The sequence below is a fragment of the Calonectris borealis genome, chromosome Z (genome assembly GCF_964195595.1).
Source record: "Calonectris borealis chromosome Z, bCalBor7.hap1.2, whole genome shotgun sequence".
NCBI classification, from domain to species: Eukaryota; Metazoa; Chordata; class Aves; order Procellariiformes; family Procellariidae; genus Calonectris; species Calonectris borealis.
The window spans coordinates 21,885,224-21,904,574 of NC_134352.1; the positions used below are offsets into that span (position 1 = coordinate 21,885,224).

The 19,351-nt window shown below is 39.9% G+C and overlaps 1 protein-coding gene across 1 annotated transcript in view; it reads left to right on the top strand.

Moving 5' to 3' along the window:
* GRAMD2B (GRAM domain containing 2B) overlaps nucleotides 1-16,386 on the top strand; it is a 34,442-nt gene extending 18,056 nt beyond the window's left edge. Inside the window, exons 5-14 of the mRNA XM_075136466.1 lie at nucleotides 618-721; nucleotides 4,807-4,902; nucleotides 5,897-5,968; nucleotides 6,089-6,169; nucleotides 6,863-6,974; nucleotides 8,704-8,826; nucleotides 8,995-9,082; nucleotides 9,506-9,607; nucleotides 11,446-11,539; nucleotides 15,139-16,386. Coding sequence (XP_074992567.1) covers nucleotides 618-721; nucleotides 4,807-4,902; nucleotides 5,897-5,968; nucleotides 6,089-6,169; nucleotides 6,863-6,974; nucleotides 8,704-8,826; nucleotides 8,995-9,082; nucleotides 9,506-9,607; nucleotides 11,446-11,539; nucleotides 15,139-15,180 — 914 coding nt within the window. The 3' untranslated portion in view covers nucleotides 15,181-16,386. The remainder of the gene's footprint in view (nucleotides 1-617; nucleotides 722-4,806; nucleotides 4,903-5,896; nucleotides 5,969-6,088; nucleotides 6,170-6,862; nucleotides 6,975-8,703; nucleotides 8,827-8,994; nucleotides 9,083-9,505; nucleotides 9,608-11,445; nucleotides 11,540-15,138) is intronic.
* The last annotated feature ends 2,965 nt before the right edge of the window (nucleotides 16,387-19,351 follow it).

The window sequence follows — 19,351 nt, forward strand, 5'->3', positions numbered from 1 at the left end:
TCTGTGGTGTTTGGCTGCCTACTGGGTTAAACCACGACAGTCCAGAGGTCGATGGATCGAAACCATCCTCTTTTTTCCTACATAGATATGTATAACAAATGTTTCTTGAAAGGAATACAAGGAAAGCGGTTCATGAGTGAGAAATGGTTTGCTCAATGGCTGTGAAGTAAAAGCAATATTACTTTACGTGTGTTGTACCTCTGTTGGTCATCTAGTCCAGATGACTGCTATAGAGCTAGAAGTTTAAAGCTAAAACCTTTCATTAAGCTCTTTACATTTACATAATATAGTTACCTGAAAGCTAGTCAAAAAGTTTATAGGAAGCTGGGTGGTACTCTCTCAGAAAGATTCTTGGCTTCTGGGATGTTGCATGTTATTATGCATTTCATTCTTTGTCCTTAAGATATTTTGAGTCTAAACTTAGCCCTGTGAAATCTTCTGACCTTGTCATTCTTACTTAAACTTACTGAATATTTCAAGGTTTGATAGCGTTTATCAAAAGGCATAAACCTAAACATATTATGGCTTTGAAAAAGGAGCAAAACAAAAGCCAAACAGGTAACAGTTGGCTTGGGTTGTGGTTACCGGAAAGATTATAGAGTATCTATTTGTTTCAGGTTTTACCTGTGCTCTGCAGAAAGAAATTCTGTACCAAGGAAAGTTATTCCTTTCTGAAAACTGGATTTGCTTTCATTCCAAGGTTTTTGGTAAAGACACTAAGGTTAGTAAAATCTTTATGTACAGAACAATAATGCTATTCCTTAACAGTTTATTCATCACCAGAAGTTCACATTATGCAAGGCTAGAATACTACTACTACTTCTAAGTATTATTGAATACAATCACTGTTCAGAAGCAATGCCCAAAAGTCACTCCAGAACTGGAGCACTATTATTATTAAAGATAGAGTCTCTCTCTTAAGGACTTCCTGTCTGAAAAAAGGATGAAAGGAAAGGATCTGACATGCAGCGGTGAGGGCATTGCCAAGCCTATGTAGCACAAACTGTACAAAAATGTCTCTCTTGGGGTAAGTACGGAAAAGAGGAGGAGGAGGAGGAGGAAGGCTGAAAAGTGTAAGGACTACAAGACTAGTTGGGGAACGGGAGGGGAGGATTAAGCATATTAAGACAATTAAAGAGGAAGAACTAAAACTGGCTTCTGAGTTGAGTGGCAAAGGTCTTTGAGGGATTTTCTAGCACTCCTTCTTTTCTGCATAAACAGAGAACAGGGAAAGAAAAACCAGTTTGCTAGGTTTTCACTTGTGAGCTTAGTATGAAGAGCAGAAATAGGACATGAACAGTCGGGAAGACCCTAATCTACAAGACCATCATTTACTCTTTTGCGGTGCTAATATGACCCACCTAAGGCTTGGGCCCCCTGTGGTGAATGATATGTGTATAGATAAAAATAAAGCCTTTCCAAAAAGATTTGTGTTCTGGTTCTATTGATTCAGAGCTTTTGGAGTGGTTTTCTTTGCTTAGATAAACTCTGCTTTATTTTTGAGCTTCTAGTGGGAAACAGCTTGATTTGCTGTGAGGATTTCTTTGTCTTCTTTCTTGAGTACTTCCTTAAACAAAGCTCCTGGTTACATCCAGACCCTTTGTCAGTGAACTGGGTGCTGAAACCAGTTTAGGAGTTGACAGTATCTCATTTCTGTGCTGTCAACCATTTCGACTGAACAGCATCTACCTCTGAAATGGCTTTTAAGAAGGTGGAATAGGTTTAAAGAATGCTTAAAATTATTAACAACACATCGTTCATAGTGACCTTATGGGTTATTGTGTTTTACTGCTTGGCCCAAGAAACTGAGTTGTTACTGATTCCTAGTTAATGGATCCTATTAGTCATAGGCAGTACATTAATGCAGATGGTGTGCATGTCAGTGAAAGCCACGTGGCACAAACAAGGAAATCAAAATCAACAAATGTTTGGATACTGTCATTCATAATTAGTAACAGCTATCTTGGCAATTAATTTCTTCAAAATTGAAGCTGCTGTATTAGCAATCTCCTGTTCATCACAAACAAATGAGACTACTTCAAACTGTGGGACAGTTTTCTAAATTCAAGCTAAGCTAAATATATACAAAAATCTAGTGAAATCTACCAAGTTGACTAGAAGGACCTGGAAAAAAAGATGCAGAATGATAATGATGTAGTACTAGGAAATTATCTTTGTCAACAGGGTTTTAAATGCAGGAATATATACATATTTATGTATATGACGAAAAGGGAAAACATATGACAAGGTAGGGTAGAGTGGACAGTATTTGTGAAAATGGCTATAGTGATAGTCCAAATTATTCAATTCTGGGTCATTGTTTTCAGGAAACATTGTGGGGAAAACGAAGAATGAAGGGGAGAGGCCTGGTCATTTATTTCCAGCTATCTTCCCCTACCCCTGCAACACACACTTAAAGCTTTGTTCAGTCACATACAGCATGCACAAACTTTTAGGAATACCATCCACAAAAAAGCAGGAAAATCAGGGATATAATGAAAAATAATGTAATGGGAGGGGGAGAAGGATATCAAGCTTGACAGGAAGAGGAACCTTCTTAGCACGCAGATACACTGACAAAGTTTCCAAGACACGAAACCTCTATTAGTTAGAACTTGTAAAACAATTTAAGCTTAGTGATAAAGTGTTTTATTGTAAGAAATAGCAGGTCTACACGTTCTAATAAATTTTTCAACATGAATTCTTCTACCTGCAGAATTTTTTTATTGAAAGCTTTGGTGGAGAAAATAGCCATGCAAGTCAGGAGATTTGAATCTGCAGTGTAAACACTGTGCATATTCAAAAACAAAAGATAGCTTCTGCAGGACTGAATAGGCTTTGAAAGACATCACTGTCATTCCAGGTAGTTCTGGTTTAGCTATATATATTGACCTTGAGTCTTTCCTGGAGCTAAGCATTATCTTACGCATTTTAGTTGCGTTCCAAGTTGCCTGCAGGTAAACCTTGTTTCCAGAAATAATTATTACTCCAGATAGAAATAAGGTACTTTGCAGTGATTTTACCTTTTTAACCTATTGCTCAGGTAACAGTGCAGTAACCAAGTACTTAATTCCACTTAAGAACACTTTAGTCTTGATTACAGTAATGTTATCCATCAAAATAGCATTCAGTAGAATGCCATTGATAGCTCTGATTTAAGGTTCTTTGAGGTCAACTGAACCAATTAGAAAACTTCCAAGCTGCTTTTTTTATCACTACTATTGGCAGCATTTCTGCTGAAAAATCTTCTGGTTTGGTTTTGGTTTGGTTTGTTGTTTGTTTGTTTGTTTGTTTTTTAAAAAGTGTTGCAGATTCTATTCTGACTACCTGAGGATTCTGGGTTTTTCCCATAAAACACACATCGTAGCTGCTCCCTTCTCTCCACTCCCAGAAAAAAATATTTTGAAAAGTGTTGCAAAAACTTTGTGGGACAATACAATATCCAGTTTAAGAAGAAAAGATACAGTGAAGGACCTGTTTGATTACCCATTTTCAAAAGACATGGCTTCTGAGGCAGGACAAATACAGTCGACATGTTAAAAAATCAATAGACAAGTGATGACCAGATCTACAGATTCTTAGACCCAGACCTGGGACTAAGAATAATTAAGATTATATGATTTGGGTTGGCTTGGGTTGGGTTGGTTTTTTTCTGCTAGCACGCTTTTTTAACGAAACTAAGTACCAACTGAAGAGCGAGTTTCTAGCCCTTGGATGACAAGCAGATACTTGATTAGCCATGCTTAATCAGCGGCTGGCAATGTTGCACCCAGACTAATGTACACAAATACGTTTTTTGTTACCTGAAACAAATTTTCATTTCATGACTTTGTGTTGCTGTTCTGAACAAAAGTTAACAAGGTTTTATGAAACCCTGCACAGAGTAACGTCCTTCTGCACTGATGTGTTTTTAATTCAGTGCTGTGATCACTCGTTGAACAATCTTTGGACACTTTTAATCTTGCTTCCAAATTTCTCAGGTAGTTGTGACAGGTGTGCCAAAGGAATTCTTAACAGGAACTGTATCCTAATCATGTGTATCCAGGATTATTATATTTACCTAACTCACTAAGCTCTAGGCTTTTCAACTGAAAGTCAAAGCAGGTATTTGGTCCTGTGTAATACAGGGGTTTACAAGAAGAGCTCATACAGAATATCTGAAGTGAAATACTCTGAAACTTAGCAGGCATCAGGCTAATGGGGTTGGATGTAAACACAAAGCAGGAAGGAAAATTGAGAACTTTTCAATGTAAATGTAGGCAGTCTGGATGGCACACACAGGACTCAGTTTCAGTAAGTCAGTGGGCATGTGGGTATTGGGTCTTGCAACATTACTGAAGGACAAGCTGTTTACTCAGCTGCTTGTTGCAGACTAAAGGATCTGTAAGTGGTGAGAAGACTTTTATGTTCATTGTTCAACAAGCCTCTCTTGTCTGATGTGTTCTGAAACATTTTGTTTCTAAACAAAGAAGCCTAGCTTTAAGACTGGTTTGTTCTGCAGATCTACAGTGAACTAAGCCTGCAGTCTTGTAAGAGCCGGAAGGGATCAGGAAAGGAAGACACAAACAAAAGCCTGGATTTGCATCTGATAAAAATAGAAGTAAAAATAGTTAAGAAATAGTAATAATCAGAAACCATACCTGTTCCATATGAAATATTAGTAATCAGGGATTTGGTGGAGAAATCTTTAAGTGAAGAATGTTGAAGGTCTGACTTATCAGAGTTGATAGGCTGGCTCCTTGTGAAAGAGCATGCAGGTTTGTATGTGCATATGGGGACTCTAACACTACATTGATCTTGTTTCAGATTAGTATACCTGTACTCTCGGTGACACTTTTGAAGAAAACCAAAACTGCCCTTCTTGTGCCAAATGCTCTGATCATAGCAACAGTCACAGATAGGGTAAGTGCTGGTAGAGGGTGAAACTATTCCACTCTGCCTGCTTGCTTTTTCATTTTTTTTTTCTACTTGTTTTTTTTCTCCCTACTTGTTGGCAGTAATATGAGAGATTCTTGAAGGTGCTAAGTGGCCATTTAAACAGCTATAGGAATTGGTCGCCTATGGGCATTTAGACTTAGGACCCTGGGGGATCTGGTTTCTTAAGGGATGATTCTAGTTTCTTCTGCCTCCTCTCTTGTGACAGGCAAGGACCATTTTTATTCCTCCTACTAACTCCCTGTCTTTTTTCTTTGGATCTGCAGTAAACAAGGCTGTGTAGAATTTGGTGAGAAAATAAGAAACGGAATCTCTGGTTGCCACCTGCTCTCTGTAATCTGTCACTCCCCGTTGTCCCAAGACTGCTGTGTAGTAGGACTGGGGGAACTGAAAACAGCTGGGTCAGGAAGTGGATGCACAGAGGGTTACCTGCCTTGTTGACAGTTCTGACAGTATTCTTTCATTTTCTTGGGTCTCTTACCTGACCAGCAATACCTTAGATGCACAAAATACAGTTGCTTACAGTGATACTCTGGAATAATAATTGCATCAATCAGTAGAAAATGTGATTATCCTAAGAGCAGCTTTAGAACCAGCCCATTTTCATTGCACAAATATTTTGTGGATGCAGAAGACTGTACAAAAAACGAGTTGTGGTTTGGTTTTGGTTTTTTTTTTAAAGGGTAGCTAAAACATAGTATGCAAAGTCTTTCTAAAAAAAAAGAACAGATTTGGACTATGCTCTGATTCCTGCAGCAGAACATGGTAACTTTTATGTTCTCTGTTCCTTGTGATTAACCTCGGATCATAGGCTTAGAAGGAGTGGAGGTTTTTCCTGCTATATGGAAGTTCTTGAAAGTAGTTACTTGATCAGCAAAACCACCTATCAGTTTTATTTAGATAAAAGGAAGCTTGTTCTGTATGCCTTTTCTCAAACAGTTTTGGAACTTTTGTTTTTTAGTACATGTTTGTCTCCTTACTGTCCAGAGATACCACCTACAAGCTGTTAAAATCTATCTGTAGACATCTTGAGGTAAGTACTAATGGGAGTGAAAATGGTATGCAGCTTTGTGTTCATTATTACTGCTTTCCTGCTTTTAAATGCTAGGTAGTTTCTGAGTGTGTTCCTTGTTAACACTGCTGCTTTTTTCAGGATACAAGCATGGGCAACAGCCCAAATCCTTCTTCTGCAGAAAACAGCTTCAGGGCTGATCGTCCTACAACTCTGCCCTTGGTAAATGACTTAGATGTTTGTTGTTTGTTGCATTGCATCTTTCATTGCAAGTACTACTTACAATGTCTGAAGAAAGGAAACTGAAGGAAATCATGACATCTGTTTCTAAAACTTCCATTTTTTTAACATTAGGAAGCAGTGGGAATGATTGGCATAGGTGTAATTTGATCTGCTCACATGCAGTATATATACATGCGTATGCTTTGGATATATTCCAAGGTCTGTATGCTCTATATATCTCTCTTTAGCAGTCAGGTTTCACAGCGCTCTGTACTGACTGAAAGTTGCTTCTTCCTCTGCCATGAGCAGTTTTTGAAGTGTTTCTAGTTGCAGTCCTTCCTCTGTGAGGCAGATCAGACATCTGAAAGAGCTGTGTAGACTCACATGATGACCAGAGTCTTATTCTAGTAATGCCTGTCCTGGACTTCTCAGTTTGTCTAACTTAACAGTCTCTTTCTTTGCACACAGACTTAATCTCTTAAATGAAGGCAAGGGATGAGGCTTGAATTCTGGTGATCATACAGGGCTCATTTGCTAACTTGATCTCAACATCTTGATATCAGAGATTGTTCCTGGTTAAACAGTTTTAAATCTGTAATTGTTGGTTCAGTTTCTAGAGGGAGGTCAGAGGAAATAAGGTTGTTTAGATTTAGAACAGGGCTGAGCTTTCTTGTGACTCTTTCTCCCCATCAGGATTTCAATGAAGACTATTCTGATCTGGATGGAATAGTGCAGCAGCGGAGACAAGAGATGGAAGAGTCCAGCAGCACAGGTTCACAGACCCCAGAGCTGGAATGCTTCCAAGGTGAGTGGGATCGGCGGACACCAAGAAAATGAGAATGGCTTAGCTCTCAGGTTTGCCTCAGTAATCCCCTTCTGGTGTGGAACCTACATTCTCCTCAGTCCTGCAGAATTACATGTTTTTTAAGGTCTTTCTCAAAGCGACAATATCTGTCTTTCCATTATTATATTCCTTTGCAATCCGGACTCAGGCAATGACTTGGTCAGCAGCAGATCTGAGTTGTCACTACTACCTCCAGCTGCTTATTCATGTACTATCTGTTCCCCACATCCCCCGTCAGTTATGCTAGCAGAGATAAAATGTAGGAGATGTTCCTCCTTTAAAAAAAAAGGAAAAGAAACAAACGAAAACCCCTATTCTAAAGTCGTCCAAGTCACAGTGTAACTACTTCTAATCTAAACAAGTAATGTTCTGTACTGTGGTGGCTTTTGGTCATGAAAAAAGTTATTTTTGACATGTGTTTTTGTGGGTTTGTTTTTTAAACCCTCATTTTATTCTTTGCAGTTATTAAGACACTTGAAGATACTGTGGAAAGTTGTTCTTTCTTAACACTACTGTTTGTAGTCTCATATGCCTCAAGTTCTTTACCTAATTACCAGGAATGCTGTGTAGAAACTCATTCCATATAAGTTCATAAGTACAGCAGAACTTGTTTTGTGTAGCACATGCTGAATGTTATTAGCAAAACCTACGGTATTATTCTGCTGTACAATTAATAGATATTAACATATTAACGTGTTGTTATGCTGTTATTACTCCAGGTTCCCGTCTTGACTAGAAAATAATTTGTATAATAAGAAACTTTTACCATTACTTTTAAATGAAATGCTATCATTTTTTTTTATCGCCATTTTCTGTCGCGTTAGTTTAATTAACTCTTCTTTTTTCCTATGTGTCTTTTGTTCAGTGGTATGATTTGGGGCTATTTGCTTTCATTGGTCTTTGGTATTTACTGTGCGTGTATTTTTAATTGTTTGGTGGTGTTTGTGAAGCAGTAACTAAATTGTGTTGTCATCACTTGCCACTTGAATGCTTCTGAATAATGATTTAAGTCGCTGTCTTACTTCCTTACAGCTAATAACTACTTCAAACCTTTCTGTTTTCCTTTTTCACAATTAAAAAAACAATATCCAGTTAAAGGAATTGGGGGGGGGGGGAACACATTTGTCACTTGTGATTCTGTTTCGTGTGCATTGTTAGAGCAGTCCACGGTGTGCAAGTAAAGCATGAACAAAACTGAGTGTGACTGCATTTTTCTGTCCCATCTCTTTCAAGACATCGTCTGCATTTAAAAAACAGCCAGGAAAGGGAGCTTTTTAAAGTAACAATGCAATATCTCCATTTGATGTTGCTATTAAAGTCATTTGGAATCATTACGCTAGCATATTCAGTCCGTTTAAGAGATTACTTTTGTGTCTGTATAATCTTCTGACTGGAAATTGAGTGATAACCTTCAAAGTTTGCACAGGTTGCCATCTTTCCAAGGATCTGGAAATGTAAATGCAGAATACATCCTCCTCTTCCAGTTCAGGTGCTTCTTTATATTTTGTGATTATGTGGAATTACTATGCAAACTGTTTTAAGGCTACTAAACCAACTGCTGCTTTCTATCCAAGTCCAGAAATCCGCCTTTTAAAATCATCCTCTTCCCCTACTCCTTGACTATCTTAAACTGCTAACAGCTTCCTTTGACTTCATATTTCAGCTTTATTAAAAGTCTTGCTTTTGACAGATTACCACGTCGTTGAGACAGAGACTCACTTGAAAGTTTCCAAGACTGAGGCAAAGTCTGTCCGTTCAGATGCACACAGTAAACGCGGACCTGACGGAAAAGCCCAAAACAGTCCTCGAAACGGTAAGGGCTCAAGGGCAGATCTTCAGCTGGACTTAGTTGAGATAAGTTTGTATAGTTATGTCAGCTCACGTAATGTGGAAGATCTCGTTTTTCTGTTTATATTCAAAACACCGTTTGTGTGCTGTGGTCTGCTTTGATCAAAGTAACACTTAGTTCTTCTTCTCACAGGCAATTCTGAAGCCTTCAGGTTCTTCCACAAAGTGAAGTCCCAGAAGCTCTTATCTCTGAACCATGTACTTATATTTTACGCAGTTCTGTAAGTTAGCAATTAATGCCAAGATTGTCAGAATACTAGGATTTTCTTGTGTTTACATAGATTAATATAATCCAAGCTTCACTTGAAAGAAAATTTTACTTTTCAGAAGTAGAAATGCTGGGGCAGGCTTACTTATCAGGCCTTTTACTTTTAAAAGCAAAGGGTCTTTTGGTTCAGGAAATGTTACAAGAGATTAACTACTTGCAAGTTCATTTTACATGACACTTAGCAAAGCCGTACTGAAGGCTGAGATTTTCATAACTGTCTGAATGCCACTGATGGGTATTCCTGAGGTGTTTCTAAGAATGAGACCTTTATTATTCAACATGTAAAAGTAACAATTTAAATGGCTTTTAATATTAAATTTGTCAGGTACCTCTGAAGTTTTTATTAAGTGGTGTACCTTATTTTTCTCTTTTACAGCGTTTGTGTATTAATATTTTCTACCTTCTACATGAGATACAAAATCAGTGTCCTGGAGGAACGTCTTATTTCCATCACATCCTTTGAATCACATATTAAGGAGTAAGATACACTCTGTAAAATTTGGGGGGTTTAAAATCTTTTTCCAGTATCTGCCATGCTCATCTATTTTCTTCAGAAACCACTGTGATACTAAAGTGCCCTTGTGATACTTTAGTGTCCTGTAGTTCTTGTATCTGTACTGGCCTCATCTCACAGCTTTCTGTTTAAGACTTTTAGTACAAATGTGATATATCATGGTGTACTACTGCCTTGAGAATGTTTCAGATAGCTGTGAGTAACTTAAGCGTAAACTGCTGAAGTGAGCAGTTCCTTTCCAGAGCAATGATTCTGTGGAAAAGGTGTAACTTCTGTCTTCAGTCTTAATGTCATTTGATTAGCCTAAGATGACAGAAGGTACTCCATTTGGGCTAATACATCTGACTTGCTTGTAGAATGTTTTCTAAAGCTTTGGCGTGCCTACATCCTCTTTAGAAATTGATATCCTGTCCTGCTAAAATAAAAAAACAAACAAACAAAAAAAAAAAACAACAAAAAAAAACCCAACACAAAACCAAAACAAAACAAAACAAAAAAGTCCAAACATATCAAGGGAAGATTCTTTGTGTATTTGAAGAGGAAATAGGGAAAGGGGCCATAGCTCTATTGATAGTTCCATTCTGTAGTTAAAGTTGTGGATGTCATCTGCCCCTGCATTTATTTTTTTTTGATCTCCATGTTGCATGGATAGGAAATATGCAATGGCAAATGGAGAGGCAGTGCAGGGGCAAACACCACAGTCGTATGCCACTGTAAGTTGTATCAGCTTCTTTTTCCTCTCTTAAGACAGAAGGTAGTTAACTGGATACTGCTGAGAATATTAAACAGTTTATTCAGCATTAAATTATGCATTAACTCTTCTCCCCTTCTTATAACTGATTTTTTTCTGAGCTGCTCTGAGAAACATGGCTTAAAAAGTAATTTATAAATCTCACTGCAAAACCTGCAGCTACATGCAGCGTGAGCGGGAGTGCTGGCAGCTGAAGAAGCACCACCTGAAAAACAGAGGGGGAAAGTAAAATTCAAGCCAGAGCTGTACCCAGGCTGGGTGGAACTGTCTGCAAAGCGTTTCAAACCTGTAGCAAGTTCTTGAATAAGAGTGCTTCTTAATTCAGCTTTCTTTGATGACCCACCCATGACGAACAGGTCACTCTGACAATGCACTTGTGGTCATATTGAACAATGACCGTGCTGCTTGGGATCCACCTGCTGTCAACTGTCTTCTGCGGAAAGCAGTAGGACTTGTATGCGTGTGTCAGAAGACAGAGCTAGGTTCTTGATAAAAAAGGAATAGGGAGGAAATGGTTCTTTATCTTAAACAGGCTTGCATTTACATTTTGGCAATAATGCAAGGAGAGAGGTAAACTTATCTCTAATAGTAGGCAATGTCAAAAGCCATTTTCCCACTTTTGGCATGTTTTAATTAGCAGGACGCTGTGTCCTTCTTCTGTAGCACTCTTATATGATAAAGTCCTGATTTCTGTTGCTCTGATCCCAAACAGTACAAGATACAGGATGATCTAATGTGCCTTCTACAGTGTCAAGGGGTTGGGCTTTTTGATTCCCTGCAAGTCACAGGACATGGAATTTAGGCAACTAAGTTCTAAGAACTTTGCATCTTATTTCCAGTGGAAATAGCTGTAAAGTTTTCCATCCAAACTTCTGGAGAATGAGACCACATAAAGAATGTAGTCAAGAGTGCTAAAGTGACTTAGGCCTTTGTTTCTGTAAACGAGTACAGTTCACAATGTCACCATTGTGTTCCCATCTACATGTTTCTCTCAGTTCTGTTTTCCTCTTTTTCACTTCTGTCACACTCACTTCTTCATTCTGTTTGACAGACATCCAGCGCGCCAAGGTTTGGGATCTCATCTGCAAATTAATGCTGATGCCCTTTGTGATGAGTTAACTGCTAATCTTATAAAATTGGAAAAGGTAATTTCCTATGATATAAGGCAAATGCTGATACTCTAATTAGGTTCTTGCTGAATCTATGGTCTGTTATTTTGAAAAGTGCCAAGCTACCCTCAGATTTGATGCTAGAAGCTGTCATGTTTTCCTAGACAAAGGACTGGTTTTTGGACTGTAAATTAGCCCAAGTACAAGCATTGGTATGCGCAAATGTTTTGCCTTGAGCTGAGGCTTACAACCAGGAATACTAATAAACTGGGCACTTCAGGGGTAATTATTGCATGCAATGATCTCAGTATTTTTTTTTTTGTTCATCAAGGCTAAGGATTCTTAACCTTTATTACTATTTGATGAAATTTTCTGTTTGGGACTTTTGTTTTAGTTTTGGTTTTTTGATTAATAAAAATGATGCTGGCTTTCATATGTAGTCAGCCTCTTCATATGAAGTGGCTGGAATTTGCCTGTTTCACTTTAGTAACAAAAATGCTGCTGCACCAGTTGTGTAATTCCCTATACCTGACCTTTACTTTTTACCATTCTCTAATTGCAAAACTAAATGCATTTGCTGACTTAAAACCTATGCAAAACAAGAGTGGGTGTGCAGGCCTTATTTCTACTTTAGGTGTTATGGTGGGCTAACCTTGGCCAGCAGTCAGATGCCCACCCAGCCACTCTTCCTAGCAGGACAGGGGGAGAAAATAGGGTAAGAAAGCTCGTGAATCAAGATAAAGGCAGGGAGATTGCTTACCAGTTACCATCACAGGCAAAACAGACTCAACTTGGGGAAAATCAGCTTAATATAGTACCAGTTAAAATAGATTTCAGTAGTGAGAAACAAGGACAAATGATAGAAGAATTCCTTTCCTCTGCCCTCTCCCAGGCTCAAGTTCACTCCTTTGCTCCCAACTCCTCACCCCACTCCATGCTCCCCAAGTGGGGCTGGTGGGGGGTTACAGTCAGTACATAACAATTTTCTCTCTGCTAGTCCTTTTTTCCCCCATTTTCCCTCTGCTGCAGTATGAGCTCCCCCAAGGGCTTCAGTTCTTCAGGAAATCACCGCCTGCTCTGGCGTGGGCTCTCCATGGGCTGCAGTGTGGACATCTTCTCTGCCATGGAGCACCTCCTCCTGCCCCTCCTTCTTCTCCTTCTCAGACTTGGGTGTTCCTTCTGCTGTTTCTCACCTTCTTACTCTCCTCTTCTCTCTGTTTGGTGTTTTTCCCCTTTCTTAAATACACTTTCCCAGAGGCTCCGCCCCCATCTTGGCTGAGGGGCTCAGCTGTGCCCTGCGGTGGGTCCACGGGAGGCTGCGGGAACAGCAGTTTTCAGCACAGGGCAGCCCCTGGCCTCTTCCCACAGCAGCTGCCCCTGCAGCACCCTGTCCTGCTCCTGCCCCCAAACCTTGACAACTGCACCCAGTACAGGTGTATGAAATGTTATGTGCTGGGAACACATACGCTGGCCAAGCATGAAAAAAAGGTGCTTGAATTCCTACGTGCTTAAGTCACATGGGATGGTTTTGCCTCTGTTTCTAAAACTGAGTGCATGCCAAGGTCAACACTTTTTTTTCCCAAGTTTCTCAAATAGCATAAAGCTAGGATTATATAATATCACTTTTTACCTATGTGGCATAGGTTTTACAAAGACTGCCAAAAAGAGGTTTCTTCCCCCACATCTCCACCCCCTCGGCTGTGGAAGTCTAGAGTAATGCTAGTATAACACCTTTGTATGCACTGGATAATAACAATATGAATACAAGGGGAAAATGCTTACCAGATGATTAGCAGATACAATCTTTAGCTAAATTAGGTCATTTAAGAGGTTACTGCTTTCTAGCTGTCTGGGACAGGCTGGCAAGATGGATCATAGGAGACCTTCATTTAAGTGGGAAGCCAGCCAGCCAGCGCTTTGCAGCAGGGCTAGGCACTTTCCTATTCCCTTATATAGTCTCTGCTTGGAGACACAGTAAAAGGCAGCTGGATGGTTGGATCATTCATTCCCAGAGAAGTGACCTTCTGTCCTGAATTAGAGTCTTAAGTCATGTGCTTTTTTCAGTTAGTGTCTACAGTATTGGACCCTTAAAGTCTTCTTTTGTATTTGCGAAATACTCAAGACAATCAACTGCTGTGCATACAAGCAAATGAGCATTGCTGGTAGCTGCATATTGCCACATCCCAGTCCTCTCTAATCGAGATGAGCAGTTGTTAGAACAGGATGTTTTACCCTACTCTTATACTGCGAAGCTGGTAGAAATCTAACAGCTTTGTGTTTTCTGAGCAACGTTCCTGCAGTTGCGTAACTGATTCATTTGCCTTTGTGAAAAGTGTTAGTAATTGGCAGCAGCTGGCTTCAGCAGCAAAGGTAGCAGCTTAACTTGTCATCTCTCCCCTCACTTCCTGTGCAACTGCAGCATTGTAAAGTAGAGCACAGAAATTATCTAGGTTAAAAACTAAAAATTAATCTCCAATTAAAAAATGTTCAGTGCAAGAGTATGTTGCAATGACTTTTTCAGTGTGACCTTGTGATTTTTACAAGCTCTACTTCATACTTGGAGCCAAGGAATTACCATGCCTTAGCAGAATTTTGCTTTGGCATTTAAGTGTATTTAACAAGTTGTTAAAATGCACCAGATCTATCAGAAGATAAAGCATTAAATTAGGAGAGGGAAAACGTGGCCTAATGTTACTCATTCCCTTATTCTAAAGTAGCTTGTGAAAAGGAAATTCCTGTGTATGCATTAAGTCACTCATGAAATTTGGTGCTTTTTACTTTCCCTTCCCCTAGAATGCCCCCCTTGAAAAAGCTGTGCATCTGGGCTAGAAATCATGAGGTAGGATTAAGAAGTGGTGTCCTTGAACAGGAAGTAGAATGGCTTCTCAAATTAAAGTCTGAAAGTAGCTGTGACTAAACCTTCTATAACCAGTGACTGCTGGTTACTAAGATACAGAGAACACGTGTGCCAGGGGATATGACCCGCTATATTCCCCGCTCTCTGCTTTTAAGGACAAGGAGGTGAAGAGTAGATAAATAGGCTGTGTAAAATAGGTCTGTGCAAATCATCCTTGAGGATGCGACTGGCTGGCATTGCCTTCAGTGTAACTAAGGGAAGATAACCTGTAATCAATACATTAAATTTGGCAAATGGGACATGTCTACTAATGGCTAGAAGACCTTATTTTGCTGCGTACATGCCTTAGCCAGCTGTGTAGCTGAAGCTGTTAAAAAACTATTTGAATTATCCACTTAAACCTAAGAGCTGCAACTTTGAAGTTTGAGGCTTTTATTGGGTTTTGATCAAGTTCAAAATAATTGGGTTTCTTGTCCCTTTCTAGCTATAGGGTTTCTTCTGTCTTATTTTCTCATACCTAATGAAGAAGAGAATCTATAGGAGGAAATTGCAGGAGATACTGGTAATACGAAAGCTAGGTGTGCTGCTGGCTGATAGTATCCAGATGTTTCCTTTGACTCTAGTGCAGAAAGCACTTAACATGAATACCATTGGTATGAATAGTTGTGACAGAATTAACGTGCACACAAAGAGTCTATTGAAGAGTATGACTTGATTTTTTTTTTAAATGTAGTATAACATTTTTTGCCTCCCAATTGTGTTTTTCTCTTTTTCTAAGATACAGAACAACTTACAAAAACTACTTGAAGATGGTGAATGAAACGTCAATGTTCTTAGACTGCTTCAGACCTCATTCTTCTTTCTTGACAAACAGTTCCAAAGGAGCTCTGCTGGCCAGAGTTCAAGCTTCTATATTTTCAGTCCAAGCCAAGCTTAAACTACTGTAAACCTCATGTCATGATGTAGAAAATCAGTTTATTCTTGAGCATGTTTTGAAAACATATATGTTTTGATCTACATGTATCTATATGTTTTGAAAATAAGGGGATTTTTCCTTCTCTATTGTATGTGAATTAATGGATTTTATAGCTTGCTTGATTTTAGACTTGCTTACACCAGTGCAAACTTGGTGCAACTCCTTTTACCTCAGCATTTGCTTTCTGCCTATTGTCATTGAAGTGTAAATGGGAAGAATTTCAGTCATGACTCATGTGCTGAAGTGTTGTGTGAATGAGCTGGTGTCTTTCTCAGCTGTGGTGATGGATTGGTGCTGTGCTCTTCATTTGTGCTTATTTGTGCCCTGGCATCCCAAAGATCAGAAAACAGACGCCTCTGGATTTGGTTATGTGAAGTTCTGGATGTTTGAGGTGCGCTCAGTTTTCCGGTGCTGTAAAAAGATTCAATTCCACTCTGTGGCATTGCATCATCACTGAGGGCAAGGTCTGTTTCTACTGGGCATTCAGTTTCCATTGAAGTCAAGCTTGAAATATGTATGGACTCACCAACTTACAATCAAGTTGCTTATGAATAAAGTATGGGTGTGACATACCTGCACAACTTAGAACTGCTAGGTATTTTGTCTACTCATAGGGTCTCTGTCCATTAAGTTAATTGGTGTGAAGACCCTCAGTCGGCTTCCCTTGGAGTTGCATGGGGTTTTGGTTGGCTGAGCAAGTGCAATTTGTGTTCCAGTTAATGGAAATCTAGTCTTGGTATGTGACTCCAGGGGCCAGATATTTCCACATCATAGGAACTTGCAAATTAGTGTCGGAGCAATACAATCAGTAGAGTGAATGAAAAGGTGGACACCTGCTTATATCGTACTGTTTTTTTCACAGTGCCTAAGATAGGATAACTGGGGATTTTAGCTTTCTCATTTCTGGTTAGTTTTTAAAAAGCAGTATTTAGGATAATAACAACTAGTATCTGTAAAGTAACAGTATTGTTTATAATATGCTATGCATTTTATAACCATTTCTGTGAAATGTACCTACTTTATTTAAATAAACTTTTTTAAAACACGCAACTCAGTACTATAATTTGGATGAATCCAATTCCATGCATCAGTTTTAATCAAACACGATCCTCATGATCTGAGTAGGCTTATACCTCACAGTACAAAGTTTGTGCAAAACCCAGTACCCAACAGAAAGGGTTAGCAACTGCATCTTGCTGAAGTGCTTCCTCTTACTCAGCTGTACTCAAGGTCTTCCCAGACTGCAACAGTAGGAGCAAATCTGGACCCCAGACTTTTGAGGAAATGTTAATAGTTTTCTCAGGTGGTTCCTCCTTGAAGGATATTGGATGAGTATTGTAATGTTGAGGCAGCTGAGAGAGCCCTCTGTGCTTTCTGACATGCCTGCCTGGCTCACATTTCCATCTGAGCACGTCTGTCAGAAATCTGTGAGATTTGACTGTTCTCCCTGTTCTCCCCTCTGCCTTTCCTTCCTCAGCTATCCTGAGATTATCGTAATCTTGGTTTCACAGGAAAACCATTGAAATAAGTTATTTTTTCTTCTTCTTTTTCCATCCTTTTCCCTACTCTCCTTCCACAGTTACACAGCTTACGCAACGTTTTGGACTCTGATCTCATCCTCTCCCTTCTCTGCTTCCCTTCCTTTAATTCTGTATCAGTCACAGAAGTCTGTAGTTCTGTTTATGGTTTAAGAATTGATGCCACAAGTCCCCTTTATCAAAGGAACTTCAAGGAAACTTGATTATATCCAGCAGCTGAACTGAGTTAGACTGTTACTCCATTACATCAGCAAGGATGTGCTTTGCTGTAGGAAAACAAGGGGAGGGAGAGAATATTTGGCATGTGCCTTATGTAAAGCAGGCAGCCTTATCATCAGCCATAAGCGGACAGAATAATTACCGGAGTGAATGAGTAATCAGAGGCGGATGCATGCCCTTTAGCCCGTTGTGGCAGCATGCCGGGGAAGGCGAGCCTGGGCAAAGGTGTAATAGCGTCTTTCAAACGCAGGAGAAGAAAATTACGCTCCAAAGAAAGAAGTGGCACTTGGCGTTTGTGACTCTGTGGTCACCTCAGCTCACCAACGCAATTCAATGTGGCCAGCTCTTCTCTGCTTTTCAGTTGGTACCCTCGCTCCTCTTTTTCCTAGAGGGAGAAGGAGGATGTCTCGAGGATGTCATGCTGTTCAGAACTCAGTGCGCAGCTGGGCAGGGTGTAGTACTGCGGTACTTCCAAACCGGGAGACAGAGCGCATGCAAGACCCTGTGGGGGCAAAGCTTAGAAGTGTGAGTGGAGTGGTTTCAATCCTGCGATTCAGTCTGGTGACTGAAGAGGAGGGGTTTGCCCCAATCCTGTTTGGGATGGAAGTAAAACCAGCAGTGATGAGCAAGGAAAAGCTGCTTCCTGTGAGGGTGGGAGTCAAGCGAGGAGTAAGGGGGCTTCTCCTCGCAGCATCCGTGGTAGGTAGTGCAAACAAAGGCCACAAAGAGGGGTTTTGCTGTTTGGCAAAGGTGAAGTGCTAGTCTGCAGAAATAGGAAAGATGTGCAACTTTGGGGAAGTCAGAAATCTACACCAGATGTTTAGCACAGGGTGTTAATAACGATCACTTAAAATTTGCTGCATAGGTTGCCCGGAAATCTGATTTTAAAAGCTGATTTTCTTATTTCTTTTTGGTTTTTTTTTTTTCAAATTTTGTCTATCTGTTGTCCCTCACAGCACAGAGGCTGAAAAAACAACTTGGTTCCACCAGCCGTGAAGGACCTAGTAGTAGTACTGAGTTCTGGCAAGATGCTTTGAAACTGCAGATGTATGGAAGGCAACAGGGGCACATCACTAGGGTTTTCTCTAGTTGTAGTTGGTGACCCAATTACTTTTTCTTAACAGATTTAGCCCAACTTTCTTCACTTCATGTGAGTGCTTATTCTAAGGGAGAAAAAAACACAAACAAACAGCTGCTTGATTTTCTTTCTCAGAAAATGAATTTTGAGGAAACTCCCAAGACACTTTGGTGGTTGTGGGTAGGAGTCATACACAAGACCTGACTTTTTCACATACATTCTGCCAATGTCCAGCCAGTGGAGTCCTTACATCCTGGCCTGGCGTGAATAATTTAAGGTGTTTTCTCCACTTCACTGGTATGAACATGTACCAGCTAATAGTCGGGGGGGCAGGGGGAGGAAACATGGAGGTATCTTATAGACATGATTTTCTGATGTTTGGGAATTCATCTATCTTCAGGCTGCTGTCAAGAGGAAGAGTCTTTTCCATTTCTCCCCTCTTCCATATTCCCAGTTGTTATTTTCTTCTGTGTTCTCACAGATAGAATGGAGGGGAAAAAAATAATGTGGGTTTTGAGAGGCTGGTTGGGTTGAGGGGTTGAATTAGTTTTCTACCACATTAGTGGCCTGAACTGGCTTGGGCTGGGGGGTATCAAGTTTATGATACTGTTGATGTGAAGGATGCAGCTAGTACTCCAAGAAAGGGAAGCGTTATAAAGCCCCCTCTCAGCAGAGCATGAAAGATACTAACTCCTGTTAGCATTTGCAGAAAAGACGAACAGTTTCGTGTGTGTGTGCATGTGTTTATTATAATACTATCGCTGCTTTCACCTGAACCTTCATGCAGGTGCGTAGCAATACTCTCCGCTTCCTGCTATGCCTGCACTTTCGTTTCCAAGTTTCCAGCTCATAGTCAGCTGATAAATGCTAAATAAATCTCCGGGTTGGTGCTATCCCCGGCCTTTGTGGGCTATTGCTCAGCAGGTTCAGCTGCAGCTGCTAGTGAGGTGTTACTCCCAAGAACATAGGAGATTTTGCATTTATAGAGCAGGTATGACATGCAATAAAGATCATGAAAAAGCTGGCTATTTAAACAGAAAACTGAGCAAACAGTTTCTTCTGTGCTCAGTGCCTCTGTGTGTGCTTCTGTAAACAGCAGAGGAATAATGTCGTTTGAAAGGATTTTGCCAGCACCTGCTTTCAGTTTGCCTGGTGAGACTATTGGAGTCTGACATGCAAA